Source organism: Microtus oregoni, unplaced genomic scaffold (assembly GCF_018167655.1).
Source record: "Microtus oregoni isolate MIOR12 unplaced genomic scaffold, Mior012 000028F_ref0000031, whole genome shotgun sequence".
In the NCBI taxonomy this organism is placed as follows: Eukaryota; Metazoa; Chordata; class Mammalia; order Rodentia; family Cricetidae; genus Microtus; species Microtus oregoni.
The window spans coordinates 13,554,379-13,570,194 of NW_024543087.1; the positions used below are offsets into that span (position 1 = coordinate 13,554,379).

General features: G+C 49.5%; 1 protein-coding gene across 1 annotated transcript in view; it reads right to left on the bottom strand.

Moving 5' to 3' along the window:
- Ccdc12 (coiled-coil domain containing 12) overlaps positions 1-15,816 on the bottom strand; it is a 57,858-nt gene that overhangs the window by 8,025 nt on the left and 34,017 nt on the right. Inside the window, exon 3 of the mRNA XM_041677104.1 lies at positions 12,440-12,507. Within this exon, the coding sequence (XP_041533038.1) occupies positions 12,440-12,507 (68 nt within the window). The remainder of the gene's footprint in view (positions 1-12,439; positions 12,508-15,816) is intronic.

Consider the following 15,816-nt stretch of genomic DNA (forward strand, 5'->3'; position numbering starts at 1 on the left):
ATGCAGCTGGCAACAGGCCACCCAGCACACACAGGCCTGGCCTGCTGAGGCCTCTTAGTATCCCTCCCAGCTGGCGAATGCAGCAGACAGAAAATGGTCTTAGTGTTGCCCACAGGGTAGCAGGGTCACCGGGACACTTTCCTAGGAGCTGAGGACAATCAAAGGGCCTCTTAGGGCCTCTTTCCCCTTTCTACCCGTGCGCGGCTCCCGTTTGCCTAGTCTCCACCAGCTTGCTACCAGTTAGTGAGCTCTAGAAACTGGGCCAGTAGGAGCCGGGCTTATCTTCCTGGTCACCACAGCCCTTTCTGCTGGGATCTGGGTATGAAGCTGCCCAGGACTGGAGCCTGCACAGGAAAAGGAGATGGGTCCAGCTCCATGGATCCTTCCTACTCCTGAGACAAATTATCAGGGCAAGAGTTCACAGGAAGTGGGGTGATGGTGTGGGAGAGCCAGGTCAGAGGAGAAGAACAGAAGAAGCCAGAGTCCTGTTAGAGCCCCTTGCTGGAGCCACCTCCGCTTCTAGGGGAGGAAGTGTGTCACATGAATCCTGGCTCTGTGCTGCCATGTCCCATATAACCGGGGTGTGACCTGACTAGGGGTATCAGGGAATGAAGGAAGGACAGACACAGAAAAGCTGGGAAAGGTGGACTGTGCATGCTCGCACTGCACAGTCTAGAACCTGTGTGCTCATTGCGCACAGCTGGTGGGGAGCAGTGAGCTAGTGAGGTGGGGCTGCTGTAGACACCAGGGAGGAGGGAGCTGCAGCTCCTAGTTTGTAACAGCTGCCTACATTTGTAGTCCCAGTTGGGATCAGAGAAAAACTTTGCTATCCCTCTCAGCCTCACCTGGAGAAGGCTCTGCCATGTCTATGAGTCTGAGGCTTTGATCCTTGCCATGGTCACATCCATGTCAACAATCTGAGCTTCACTGGCTCTTTACACATTCTCTTAAGGCTTCCTCAGATCCCCACACTGGACCAATGGAAGAATGTCACAAGGTCAAAGGAACAATGAGGACACTCTCTATGGCCTTTTTAGAATGAATGCCAAGACATACCACACAAAGAGCAAAGTAAAGGAAGGCTATAAACTGGCCAATGGTGTAAGGGATAATGGTGTGTAGAGATAGACCTACTGGGAAGGATGTGTCTACCCAGCAATGCTCTACCCATGGAGAGAGCTAAGTTGCCAGCCCTAGAAGTGACTCTCAACTTAGAAGCTGGGGGAGGGGGGGGGTATTTCCTGGTGTTCCTTTAATCTATTCCAATGCTGAAACGCAAGAATCCCTCAGAGCAATGTCTAAAGCTGTACCCAGACAGCTGCAGTACTGAGGTCGATCATTCCATCAGCACTGGGAAGGACGGCTGCAAAGGAGGGCTGCCTGTGGGATGGGAAATGCACAGGATCACATGCTTACATCTGTGTGAGATTCTTAAAACTATTCTTGCTTTTCTATAATTTCCAAAATTTCTGAAGTAATCAGTAACCTGGTTACTTTAGACAACCAGCCAAGTAAGCGGATTACAGGACACAAGAAAGGAAGAGGCAGCAGGAGTGAGGTGAGGCTGGTCCAGGATGGTGGACCATGGCAGGGAAGGTCCACAGCAGTCGGTCTGAGGTGCACAGCAAGAGACCAGTGAGCCCCGAGCTTCTAACGTCCCTGCGCCGCATGCACTCAACTTCCCACAAGGCCCCTCTCCTTTGGCAGCCTGTGCCTGAGCTGAGCCTTGATAATTTCCCTACAGACAAAACAGACAAAAAGGCCACCCCAGTGCCCCTCCACTCTCTCTGGTCCAGGGGTTCTGGTTCTTCCCCTAAGTCTAAGTTCCCTAAGTTTCACATGGTTCAGGTTTCCCTTAACAACCCCCCTTGGTCTCTAGCTCCTTCCCCTAATGTCCCTACCCTAAGGTGACACTAACCACCTCCTCTCTGAGTTCCTCTTTGCCCTACATGTGTTCCCCTCCCTTCACAGTGGCAGCCATGCTATACCCATGTGGCTTTAGGCTCTGCCCGACAAGCTCTGGCACTCAGCCTATGCTGCCTCCAGGAGGAGAAAGGAATTCATGGGGTGCTTGGGGAAGAGCTTTACTTTTTAAGAGGCACTTAATAACCAAAGAAGAGTACAACCAGAAGGAAGTAAGCTAAGAAGCCACTGTGTCCCATAGATACAAAGTAGGAATGTGGCTAGGTCACAATGGCCTACTTCTAAGTAATGTCTACAAATCTTTATGGCCAAGCCACAGGGCAATGTCCAAGCTATCGAGTCCATTTCTAAAACAGGCAGCATTTGTATCTACTTCTCCTATCTCCTCCCCCGGTATCTAGAAGATCTGAATGGTGCTGAGGCAGGCTCAGTGACCATGGCAAGCTCTTCCTTCAGGTCAGTTGCAGGGGCTAGCCTGGAGATTCAAGGGAAATCACTCCTAAAACACCCCAGGGTGTTTTATTTTCACAATTCCTATGTGTCAGGAAGCAGTTAGAGAAGGTCAATGTTCTTTGTAGACTGTAAACTCAAAAATGAAAGGAAACTTTGAGATTATGTACCTGATCCAATCTTACCATTGGCAAACAAGCATCCATGCTTTCTGCCTACCGTTGGGCATTAGTCCCTCTTCTCTCCCCACAGGTCCTGAGGGTACTTCACACTTACCCACTGCCATGACCCTTGTAGAAAGAGGCCAAGACGGGGTCAGCCAATCCTCATGGCAAGCTTACAGGTCAAGGCTGCCCTCAGTAGGCCACCTTGGTCCCCCTGATCATCCAATTCCCCTCAGAAGCCAGTAAGAAACAGGATAAATTTCTGCTCACAATAATAGAAAGTAATAGGAATGGTAATAGGAATGGCAAAGCCAGGATGAGCCTGCAGGGTTCCAGAGGTCAGCAATGCCCAGAGACAACACAGCAATTCTGACCACAGAAAGCTTTCGTTAAAAAAAAAAAAAAAAATTAACGTGTGTGTGTTTATGTATGTGCGTGCACACGCACACGGCTGAAAGTGTGTGTGTGTGTGTGTGCGCGCGCGTGTGTGTGCACGTGCGTGTGAATGTATGTAATGTAAGTGAGGATGTCTTCAGGAGTCAGAGGACGGCGCTTGGACACCGAGAGCAGAAGTTACAGAGGGTTGTGAGTTTCTCGGCCTAAGTGCTGGGGACAGAACTCCAGTCACCTGGAAAAGCAACAAGTGCTCTGACCTGCTGCACCATCTCTCTAGCTTCAAGGCTCTCGTTTTTAATCTCTAAAGTACAGAGACACCCCCAGCTCCAAGGCCCCCTCACACCCCTCTCTATATAAATAAATAACAAAGCCTTGGAGACCACAGACCCTGCTGAACCACAGAAATACAGGCAGAGGCAAAGATCTTAGATAGTACTCTCAAGGCTGACTGAGAGTATCAAAACCCTTGACCCACGATCCCACCCTAGGAAGGTCACTATTCAAACAGTAACCCACAGTGGCAAGTGAAACAAAATGTCCTCCACAGATGTGTCTGGAAGCAATAGAAGCAACAGCTGGGAGGCAGACTACCACCCTTCCAGAGAAGGGGACCAGTTCAGGATGGTGTGATCACAGTGCCGCTTGTAAAGGGCCCCCCAAAATCAGAACAAGTGACATATAAGATGAGATCAGAACATGGACACGGCAAACAGGAAACAAAGGGATGTTTTCTGCCGCTGGTGCTTAAGGCTTTCCTTCAGAACATTAAGTGGCTACATGATAGGCAATGGAACTTTACAAGAGCCAGTGGTGGTGTCTGTCACTCCCAGGCGGAGGAGACAGCCTACAGCTGTCTTCCCAAATTACAGGCTTTGAAATCTCCCAACCTTCTGCCTTAGCCCCCTGAGTGCTAGGATTACAGGTGCGCACACCATACCCAAGGACCAGACTCTGCCCAGTGAGCACCACCATACAGAACCCCACCCTCATTCTCTCACTGACTAGCTGAATTCTCTACCCATCTCACTGAAAGCCCACAGCTAACGGGTATTTAAAGAATTAGAAAGAGGGCTGGAGAGATGGCTCAGAGGTTAGGAGCACTGACTTTCCTTCCAGAGGTCCTGAGTTCAATTCCCAGCAACCACATGGTGGTTCATAACCATCTGTAATGAGATCTGGAGTGTAGGCAGACATGCAGACAGAACATTATATACAAAATAAATAAATCTTAAAAAAAAAGAATTAGAAAGAGGCACAAGAGATGGATTAGTGGATAAGAACACTTGCCACTCTTACAGAGGACCCAGGCTTGGTTCCCAGCACCCACAACTGTTGTAACTCCAGTTCTAAGAGAATCTGACGTCCTCGTCTGACCTTTTTGGAACTGCATGCATGTGGTGTATATACATATATACATGTAGGCAAAATCTTCATCACATAAAATAAAAATAAATCTTAAAAAAAAAAGAAAGAAAAACAGGTTGGAGATGTTGTTCAGTGAGAGTCTTCTTACCTAACAGGATAGTATAGAGTTTGATCCCCAGACACACGCATTTATACATTCATAGTTCCTCTGAAACAGCAGATATATTAAAATCAAGGGCTAACAAATAAATCAGTACTTAGAAGTATTAAGGCATCATAGGAAATTTATTTTTCTGTATCAATAATCAAAATATTCTATATAAACATTTATAAAACAATAGGATATGCACAAATGTGTCAATCTGTCCTTCTCTTTATTTTTCAGTGCTGGGATCAAACTACAGCTTGGCTATGTAAGAGCTCACTAATCTACATACTCAGCCCTTTTGTATTGAGAGACGCGATAAGTTGCCCATTAATCTGTATTTTCTACAATTAAAAAAATTGTATGTATACTTGAACAGCAATTTAAATTTAAATCCAGGTACACCTGTAAGTTCACACAAGAGGACTCTTGGAGTCTGAGGTCACTGTGATTACATAGCAAGAACAAGCTAAGGCTACGAAATGTCTCAAAAACCCCAAAACAAAGCAAGAGAGTGTGTAAGTGTGTGTGTGTGTGTGTGTGTGTGTGTGTGTGTGTGTGTGTATACACACATATATTTAAATTTAAGAGGAGAAATAAGGCTGGATGTGGGAGGCAGAGGCAGGTGATCTCTGAGTTCAAGACCAGCCTGGTCTAGGACTAAACACAGCAAGTTCCAGAACAGCCCCCAAACAAAAAGCTAACAAACAAACAAAAAGAAGGAGGAAGAGGAGGAGGAGGAAGACGAAGACAAAGATGAAGAGAAATAAGGTTGCGGGCTTATTTTGCAGAGGGCTCACAGATGAGAGCTGGCACAAGGGCTACTTGAAGCCCAAATGGTTGGAGCTATTGTGGATATGCTGTCTCTCATAACAGCCATTATATCTTAAGCAGAGCAGTTGTGATTACCCCCAAGAAGCCCTTAAGATGGTACCTGTTGATGGTCCTCATGGGGAGGGTCAATATTCTCTCACCTGAGAGTCCAGACAACACTTCCTGAGTCCCCTCCCAGCTGGATATACTCCGGCCAGCAGCACACAGTCCTGATAGTGCTACAGCACAGAAGGTGGATGGGAAACTTCATCTGTGCAGCTATGGGGAGGCCACCATGCTGGGGTGGGCCTAGTCAGTGACACAATTGTTGTGGGGTCACCCAGGCTCCTTTAAGTACTCTCTCACCCACATTCTTATCTAAGTAAGTCCAACAAAGGGGCAGGTTCAGCACGCTGGGCTAGGATTGAACACTTGCTCTGTTGTCACTGGTGCCTTATCTGTTTGATCAGGTCTCCCCAAAAAGAAGTCAGGCAACAGGAATACAAGGAAAAGCCTGCAAAGTCCAGTGCTCCTTACTCCACAGAACACTGCGGGAAGAAGTGGTGCTCACCCAGCAGGCTGCCCTGGCCTACAGATGCCTGACTGATTCTTTATAGGACTGCTGCATCCTTTAGTCCACCCTTGACCTCAACCAAGAGGATGCGGAACAGGATCTGGATTTGTTCCTATGCGGAGTAGCACTGAAAGTCAGGAGGGCGGGGCAGGATCACGTCCAACTTGGGGACTAGGCAGAAGGCAGGGCGGCTTCATTTTCTCACTGGTGACACAGAAGCCTGCATGAGCTCACTGTTCCTACCCTATGCATGAGATAGGATGCAGGGAGGGGCCCAGAGTCAGTCCTACTGCCTTTCAGTTGGGAGGTTTTAGCCAAGTGACTTCACCTGCCTGACTGCGGTTACCCCACCTATACACCACACCCAGCTGGAGAGGCCAGATCTCAGCGACTCTGAAAACACCGAAGATCGTGACACATAAGACAGGATTTTTTTTTTTTTCAAACAGAAAGGGAAGACCCCAGCAAAGCTCCCACACTCTTCCTACACACGCCCACTGCAGGTCACAGGTGAGTCAGCTTCACCGCTGGTCTTAAACAAGTCCTTTCTTAATTTATTCTTCCCAATTCCCAGCCTGCTCCTGAGAATTAAGTCAGAAAATGGGATACTGCATGCTGTTTCCAGGTTGTAGCTTTGGTGAGAGAAGAGAACCAGAGCCATCCCATTGCCTAGTGACAGGGTACCTGTAGTCTGTAGTCTGGAGTAGCCCTTGTGGTCACCAAGACACACCTTGGTGCAAGGACCCTGGGACTGACATGCAAAAGCATTTGCCAGACTAAAGGCACCTAGCCTGGGCAGGGCAGGATCACTGTCTTCAAGAGTCAAACACACACCGTACTGGGGACCACCTTTTCCACCCTGGGGAAGGCAGAGCAGCGGCCTAGTGTCCTCCCCTAATGTGGATCACTAACTCCAAGGGGAAAACCACTGAGATCTGTTGGATCCAGGGGTGGGGAATACAGTTCAATGGTAGAGTGAGCAGAGCCGGGGATTTGAGTCCTAACACAGCATCCAACAAGGACCAGAATCCAAAGGTGCTGGGAAGCTGTTGGGACTTACTTGTTTAGGCATTCGGCATGGTGTACTCCTGTGTCAGATATAGTATTTTGTGCCTCCCCTATCCTACTTCAAGGCCCCGCTCACTCGCTAGGTTTGCAGAGGTTGTGTGTGTTAGAGCACTGGACGTCTGTCCTTTTGTCCTGACAGCTAAGGACCAAGCTTGAGCTCATTGTGATCGTGTTCTGCTTCGTGAATACCGTGCCGCTCGTCTGACTTGGGAATGAGGGGCAGTGGTTAGCAAGGAATTGCACTTTCCTTTGCGGCTCCCAGAGAAAAGCAGACCCTTAGGTCTCGAATGCCTTCAGAGAGCACAGGGCTTGACCCAGGAAGGCAAGCTTGGGTCTTAGCCAGAGTAACAGGAGCCAGACCCTTGGCCTTGACCCTAGACTACTGTGTTCGGGGCCCGAGCCTGTACTCGAGGCTGAAAGGGGCTCCAGCAGAGGCCTGTGGATTCCAGCAGAGCAGATAGCCACAGTCTCTTTGTGGAGAAAGGGTGATCCTCAGCTTCATTGGAGGGTCTACTTCATAGACCAATGGTTCTCAACCTTCCTAATGCTGTGACCCTTTAATACAGTTCCTTATGTTGTGGTGACCTAGCCATAAAATTATTTCAACTGCTACTTCATGACTACTGCTACTATTTATGAACTGTAAGGAAATATCTGATATATGATCTCAGTGAAAGGGTCTTTGACACCCCTTCCCCAATGGGTTCATGACCCACAGGTTAGGAACCACTACAACAGACCCTCTACAAGGTGGAGCCTGGAGGCGCCTAGCAGGGAGGGCTTGCCTTCAGGAAGCAAAGGTAGCTGACAAGAGACCACATTTTTCAGGCCAGTTTTCCAGCAAAACCTCTGCAGTAAGCAGGGGCCCTGGGGATGACTGCCTCCATGGTAAACCCCAGATGTCCCAGCAGGGTTAGCCACAAGGAGGCTGGCTGGGACAGGAGAGAAAGCATAGTGACCTCTGGGGGCCAGAGGCGCCCCCCCCCACTGCCCCCACAAGCCTGGCCTGAGCCTGATAACCTTGGGGTTCACTCTTTCCTGCTAGAGGTTTGTTTGTAGGGGGGATTAGACAAGAGTTATTCTAGAAAAGAAATAAAAAGAATTTCTGATCCACTGAGTCAACGAAATTCTAATAAAAAATGCCAGCAAGTCGTTTTCTTTTCTTTGTAGACATCCACAAGCTGCTTGTAGGGGGCAGGAGCAGAGAAGAACTCAGAGACAGTATCATACTGTAGCCACAACAATCCTTCTGCCTCAGCCTTGCAAGTGCTGGAATGCTGGGTGTGAGACACCAACGTCCAGCTAGACTGTTAAGTTTATAAGGAAAGAAAGGACTAGAACAGCCAAGACAATTCTGGAAAAAAGTCTTATGGGGCGACTGGGCAGTGACTTGAGCTAGGAGTCCACCTATGGGCAGGCCATGAACACCAAACTGGCTCAGGAAGTGAGGACAGAGACCCTAGAGTACCTGCCCCAGTGCTCCTCAGCTTCATAACCCTGGCCTTGCAATGTTTCTAGCTGGACAGCTGAATCTGTGAAATGATGGCTTACTACTTCCAGGACTAAATAATCTACTGAGCAAGTGAAGATCTGCTCCAGCCCCTACCCCTTCCTCTCTGGGCCACACATGCTCACTTCTACTCCCATGCACCCACCTCGCTGTTTCCCCAGCTACTGTCCTAGCCGTAACGTTAGCACATATGTTCTCTAAGGGTTAAGCAGATTTGAGCTGTGTTTGTAGGTAACCCTGTTGGGAGGGAGGGCCTCCAAGTGTCTTCTTGCTCTTCAGAGCCCCCACACTGGTGTTAGTTCCCCATCAGTTTTCTTTCATTCCTGGTTGTTCAGCTGATGATACAGAGGCTCAATGAGGCAATGGGACTCACCCCAGGGTCAAAGAGCTAGTAATTTGCAGGCCCTGACCCCAAGTCCACTCTATCTGCTGGGGTTCTACTTTTTCAGGGCCTATTGCTGAAAATTTTTTTTTTTTTTTTTTTTTTTTTCGAGACAGGGTTTCTCTGTAGCTTTGGTGCCTGTCCTGGAACTAGCTCTTGTAGACCAGGCTGGCCTCGAACTCCCAGAGATCCACCTGCCTCTGCCTCTCGAGTGCTGGGATTAAAGGCGTGCGCCACCACCGCCCGGCAAAAAATTTTTTTTTAAAGTGCATGATGATCTAGTTATATGAATCAACTGAAATGGCCACGAGCCAAGTGTCTGTGCAATGTCAAGGCAAGCAGACCTGGGCAAGCAGTGCCAAGTGACCTGCAGGGGAACTGGGCCAGGTGGATCTTGTGCTCTTGCCAGCACACAGGTGCTCACAGACAGCAGGTCCCTGGGGTCATCTGGTGGTCAGAGTTCAGAGCTGGGTGGCAGTGTGTGATGGAATGGCTGAGGAGGAGGCCTGGGTTAGGAAGAAAGAGCAGTGAGGGAGGAAGGTGAGAGAGAGACGGCCTTCTCACTGAGAGAGTCTACGTAAGGAGGTGCCAGGCACAGCTCAGCCTGTACATCCAGCCTGGAGCTCAGGCGCAGAACCTGAGTCCTTCAGCATCATTCCCAGGGTGGACCTCCATGACAGCGTGTAAACCTGGGGCCACAGCGCACGAGTAAAGATCCTAAGCGTTGAAGAGCGAGCTATGTCTGCCCAGCCAGGGCTTGCGCTACCCACCCTCTCATAGTGCAGGTTCAGGACTCTGGGCCCAACTACCCAAATTCTACCCTCTGAATTCCATGTCTAACTCAAGGCACACTCTCCACAAGGGCTTGTCCTGTCCCTCAGCTGAAGAGAGCCTAAGCAGACACTGTTCCCACAGGACACCCAGGGATGCTGTCCCCCAGGCTTGCCCTCCAGCTCACCTGGACAGCTGCAGACTGTTCACCTCCAAGGGGCCCAAGAAGTTAACGTGTTCACTAGTGATCAGTCTCAGAGGCCAGCCCTCCAATGAAGCTGAGGATCACCCTTTCTCCACAAAGAGACTGTGGCTATCTGCTCTGCTGGAGCCCCTTTCAGCCTCGAGTACAGGCTCGGGCCCCGAACACAGTAGTCTAGGGTCAAGGCCAAGGGTCTGGCTCCTGTTACTCTGGCTAAGACCCAAGCTTGCCTTCCTGGGTCAAGCCCTGTGCTCTCTGAAGGCATTCGAGACCTAAGGGTCTGCTTTTCTCTGGGAGCCGCAAAGGAAAGTGCAATTCCTTGCTAACCACTGCCCCTCATTCCCAAGTCAGACGAGCGGCACGGTATTCACGAAGCAGAACACGATCACAATGAGCTCAAGCTTGGTCCTTAGCTGTCAGGACAAAAGGACAGACGTCCAGTGCTCTAACACACACAACCTCTGCAAACCTAGCGAGTGAGCGGGGCCTTGATCTGGCCTCACAGGGTGGACCTTTTACCCACAGGAGCCTGGAACTAAGCACTCCCACCTCTTCTTTCTCGGTTAGGGTAGAGGGTCATAACACATGTGCTCACCCTCCTTCAGTCAAGAAAAGCCACTTCTCTGTACAGTGAGATGGGCTGCCCCTCCCCTTTGATCTTTGTTTAAAAATAAAACCACACTTACAAACAGCTAAAGCCATCTTGGACTCAGTTTCCTTGCTAGTGTTAATCCACACCATCTCTCCCTCCGTGTTCACACTGTTTATCACACTTCCTCTTCTAAACAGCCTGTGTCCCTTTAGAGTACACCACCACCTACTGCTGCCTCCCAGGTGTCTACAGTAGCACCCCACATAGCACCCTGCAGATAGGCTGTGAAGTTGCCTCAGACTGAATAGCATGCGTGCACGTATCATTTCTATATTTAGTCTCAATTCTGAACTTGCCTTTGCTTTACTGCAGCACCACCTCTGAGATTCAGCAGCGTGACGGTCTAACAGCAGAGTCTCATGCTAACTGACCCACTTACCACTCACCAGTGACCCTTCTTTCTCAGCAAGGAGGGAGATGAAGGGAGACTATCTAGTGTTATCAGAGGCAGCCCAGAAGAAAGACTCAAGGCTCCAGCCAGCAACTGAGAACCCATGACTAAGAATGAGGGAGACCATGTACGTATCTACCCCCAAATCATACAAGTCTGGGAGCACTTGGCAAAGACGCCCCGAGGTGCTAAGGGCTCCCAAAACCACATAGCTCAGTGTGGAGAAGACCACCATCGCAAGGCTCTCAGGATAGAAAGCTGTGGCCGTATTCTGAACCCAAGAGAGATGGCAAAGACCTTGAAGGATTGTCAAGAAGACAAAATGAAAGGCTTCCTGATTGCTGTAGGAGATGAAGACAGAGAAGAGGGCCTGCTCTCGGAGACATTCCTTCACCCCAGCGAGGCTTGTTCCAGTATGACAGTCCAGCTTCCTCTGGGGAGCTCCGCCTCCCCACAGGGCCATCCTACCTTCTATACCAAGGCCTACCTTCTGAGCAGCAAGACCTGTGCACAAAAAACGCTGGCCAGGACAGAGGAAATCCAAGCCATCTACTTATAAAGATGCAAAGTCTAACCACAGCCATATCCTAGCTGAGAACTGAGCAGGACAGGGTGAACATGACTTCTGGGACATTAGGCTGTTCTGCTATGGAAGATCAGCTCCAAAGCTATTCCCTCCTCTACATGCTGGTTCCTGCAGAATTTCCTGCATCTTTCTGAAAGATGAAGAAAGACCTCATGCCTGCCACCATGAGAGAAGGCTGGCCAAGCCCCCACATAGGTTGAGCATGGTCAAACCAGTTCAACCAGACAACAGTATTTCACAAAGCAAGAAAAATGTTCTAACTATAAGGGAAGTACAACAAAAAGAAGGAAAAAGTGGCCTCTGAGCTAAGCTCCACGTGTAAACTAGTGTCACAGAGTGATTCCAAGCTGGGAAGGGTGGTGCACACCTGCAATCCCGGCACCTGGAAGGGAAAGCAGAAGGATAGGGAGTTTATGACCTGCCTCGGCTACACAGCTGAGACCAGTTGGGACTATAGATGCCCCTGTGCCAACAAACAAACAGGATAAATCCAGGCTGGAATGGCAGATGTGAGTAGACCACGTGGCCCAGAGCTTTACAAGCTAAAAGTGACAAGACTAAAGGATGTAATATACAGTTAGAATGTAAGACAAGCTAAGAGCTAGAACAGATTTCTCAACCTCTGGGTTGCTTGTGGGTTGTTTGGGGTTGACCGATCCTTTCACAGGGGTCACCTAAGTCCACCAGCAATTACAGATATTTGCATTTTGCATTATAATTTGTAAAGTAGCAAAATTACAGTTATGAAGTAGCAATAAAAATAATTTTATGGGCTGGGAGATCACCACAACATGAGGAACTGGATTAAAGATTCACAGTGTTAAGAAGGTTGAGAACCAGAATTGAACTAGACAGTAAATGAAAAAAATCTTATATATAGGGACATATACAGAATATATAGGGACAATCCTAACTAGTGATAGAGTTGATCTTTTCAGGTCTGAACAAGACACCCAAGAGAGTGGTGTCCAGCTCTGAATTCAGCACTGGGGAAATGCTGGTGGGGAGTGCAGGGCAGTGTGGCATGGCCGGAGCCCATAGGCCTACCTGTGCTTCCCATCTTCTTCTTCCTCTTCTCGGAGCTGCTTGGTCTGTGGCTCCCCATCGTCCCTGTCCTAGAAAAGAAAGAAAAAAAACCAGTGCTCAAGGAGAACACTCCTACTGTGGCCCAGGTCACCTGGGGAGCTGGTAAGAATGACAATCAGGGCCAGGTGTGGGTACAGGAGACTTGCTCTTCCCTGCTCCCTCCCTGGGCAGAACTTAAAACTCCACAACCCGGCCCGGCGGTGGTGGCACACGTCTTTAATCCCAGCACTCGGGAGGCCGAGGCAGGCGGATCTCTGTGAGTTCGAGGCCAGTCTGGTCTACAAGAGCTAGTGCCAGGACAGGCTCCAAAGCTACAGAGAAATCCTGTCTCGAAAAACTAAAAACAAAACAAAACTCCACAACCCTCCCAGCACTCAGGAGGCAGAAGCAGGCAAATCTCTGTGAGATCAAAGCCAGCCTGGTCTACATAGTGAGGTCCAGGACAGCCAGGGCTACAGAGAAACTTTGCCTCAAAATAAAATTAAATTAAAAAACAACAACAATAAAAAAGCCCTCCATGATCCCAGCCCAATCCCAGACACAAGGATGTCCTTGATGACAAGCAGGAAGAGCTGGCAAGAATGCAAAGCTGGTCAGAGTTGGATGGCCACCAGTCATCTTCACAGATATGGATGGAAGGAACCATGTGCTGGGCTGGAGGGAGATGGGAGAAAGATGGTCACCAACACTAGGGCAGGATGAGAACTCAGGCCTTTCGGCATTCCTTCCAGTCCAGAGACCTCTCCAGAGAGACCATTTGGATCCCTTCAGAAGAAACCTAACTTGGACCAGGCTCGGAACAAGACTCACTGCCCAGGTCTGTGATGTACTAAAGGAGACAGAGGCTTAAAATTTTTCTTACATTTTGTGTGTGTGTGTGTGTGTGTGTGTGTGTGTGTGTGTGAGAGAGAGAGAGAGAGAGAGAGAGAGAGAGACAGGCACATATATGCCACAGAGCACATGGAGGTCGAGAGAGGTCGAGAGGTCGAGAGGTCGAGAGGTCGAGAGGTCGAGAGAGAGAGAGAGGCGCACATATATGCCACAGAGCACATGGAGGTCAGAAGACAACTTCCAGGAGTCTCAAGAGGTTAGGACAATTTTCAGGGGTTGGTTCTCTTCCTCTATGGTGTGGGTTTCAGGGACTGCTCAGGTTGCCAATCTTGATGGCAAACACCTTGACCCACTGAGCCACCTTACCAGCCCATAAATCTGCCCAGCCCCGATTCATGTAAGACATGTTTATCTCCAAGTGCTCCGAGGACCACAACTTAAGGGCACCACCAGGCTGCTTCTGCCTATTGCAGAAGGAAGTACCCCCTGGGTCCTCTCTTCCCAATATCACTATGGTTGGACAAACTGACCACAGGTGTGTGTACACATGGACAGAAGCAAATGAATAAAGCCACAGGCCTAGGGCTTGAACCAAGGCCCAGGAAGAAGCCCTGCATGCTAAGGCTAGCCCACTAGAAGATGCCAAACTCACTTTGTTACTGGCAGTGAACTCTGCTGGAGTGGTGTTCTGAGAAGGAACCTGGAAGTTTCTACCTATAACATGTTGTGATGGCTGAGAACATGCCAGAGCTGACATTAGATTCCTCTCCTAGAAAATGCTGTATGCCACCAACAGCTGCCTCCCTCTGGGTGACATCTGCTTCATGTTACTGTCTACCAGTGCTCACCCTGGAGATCCAGGCAATGGCAGACATTGCCATTCCTTGGCCATTTGACCTATGGGTCCGGCTCACTGAAAACCTTCCACAATAGAACACATCAAGATAATTTCTGTCCTCAACTCAAGCAGCTTGGTCTCCTAGGGATGGGGCAGTGGGAAGGAAATGGGACAAACAACATGATTTTCTGGGCATAAGGAGGGAAGAATCTGGTTTCCTCGGTCAAAGAGACAGGATGGGAGAAGCATTCCCAGGGTAAAACCTGAACAAAGGTAGCGTGTGGACTGAAGAACAGACAGAGGTTCAGGCTTGAGAAACAAGCTAGCATTCTCCAAGTGGCTCAGAGGGCAGGATGGCCTCCAGAAGCTAAGCTGGCATGGGCTCCCCTCCCTGACTAATGGCTTGCCCACAAAGCAGCCAGAGGTGCAGATATTCTTTCTTTCTTTTCTTTTCTTTTTTCTTTTTTTTGAGATCTTTCTTTCTTTTTTGTTTTTGAGACAAGGTCTCACTATGTAGCCTTGGCTGGCCTGGAGCTCACTATGTAGACCAGGCTGGCACCAAACTCATCAAGGTCCACCTGCTTCAAGTCACCTGAGTGTTGGGAGTAAATGTGTGCAGATATTCTAAGAGCTCCATCCTAACAGCAAATCCCAGAAATGCTTGCCTCCAGGGAAGAGGCCAGCAAACCACTCCCCGGGATAGAAGTAGTAGAACAGAGAGCTCAGTCCCCACTCCCACCCCCTTTCTGGAAGGATTCCGTGCAGCTGACAGAAGAGGGCACCATCTCTGTAGGAAGGACCTGCCTCTGGGAGGAGTGTCTTGCCCACACCATGCCCCTTTCTAACCAACAAGGGGAAGGTTACACTCAGTCAGACAGGCCACCTCCCAGAGCCCCAGAAACACTCAAGAGCCTTGGCAAGGGCCAAGTTACTCATTAACAAGCGAGAAAACAGCCATATATCCAAGGGGCACTCTAAAAACTACATCTGGCGCGTAGGCGCAGCAGTGGTCTACAAACAACAGTTAAGACCAGACACACATGGGTGACAGCAGTGGGTGAACAAAGAAATAGGGCACAGAGGTGGGGGACAGGAGTGACTCTCAGGTGGGACAGCAAGCATTCCTGAGAAGGATAATGGCTAATACTGGCTTAGGTCACAGGCATTGCTGCCCCATCCTACCCCACTCCCCTGCCGGGATGCCAGAATTCCCCCTCCCCTGGCCTAGATCACCCCCAGCCTGAGAGACGCAGTGGGTTCAGAACTGGAGTTATCACAGGAACGCTCATCTTAGGTTCTCAGTTCATCATGGGGGATGATACACATATCTCCTAAATGGCTATCAGAGGTAGGAAAAAAAGTGAGGAGATGCCCAAGGTCACAGAACCTGCCTGTGACGTAGCAGATCTGGATCATGGCCCTCCAGGTCTGGCCCCAGAGTTCTTGCCAAGAATGATAGGCAGCCTAGCAAGAGCAGGACTGACTTCCTAATGAATGACTCTGACCTCAGCCACCTTTCCTGTATCCCCACATGGTTCAGGCACGGCCACGTGCACAGATCCAGCCATAGCCAGCCCAAGTCCAGGCCAAGGCACCAGTGGACACCCAGAAATATAGGAGGCCTTGGAGTTTCACATCCAGACATACCATGATGAGACTCCCTAAATCA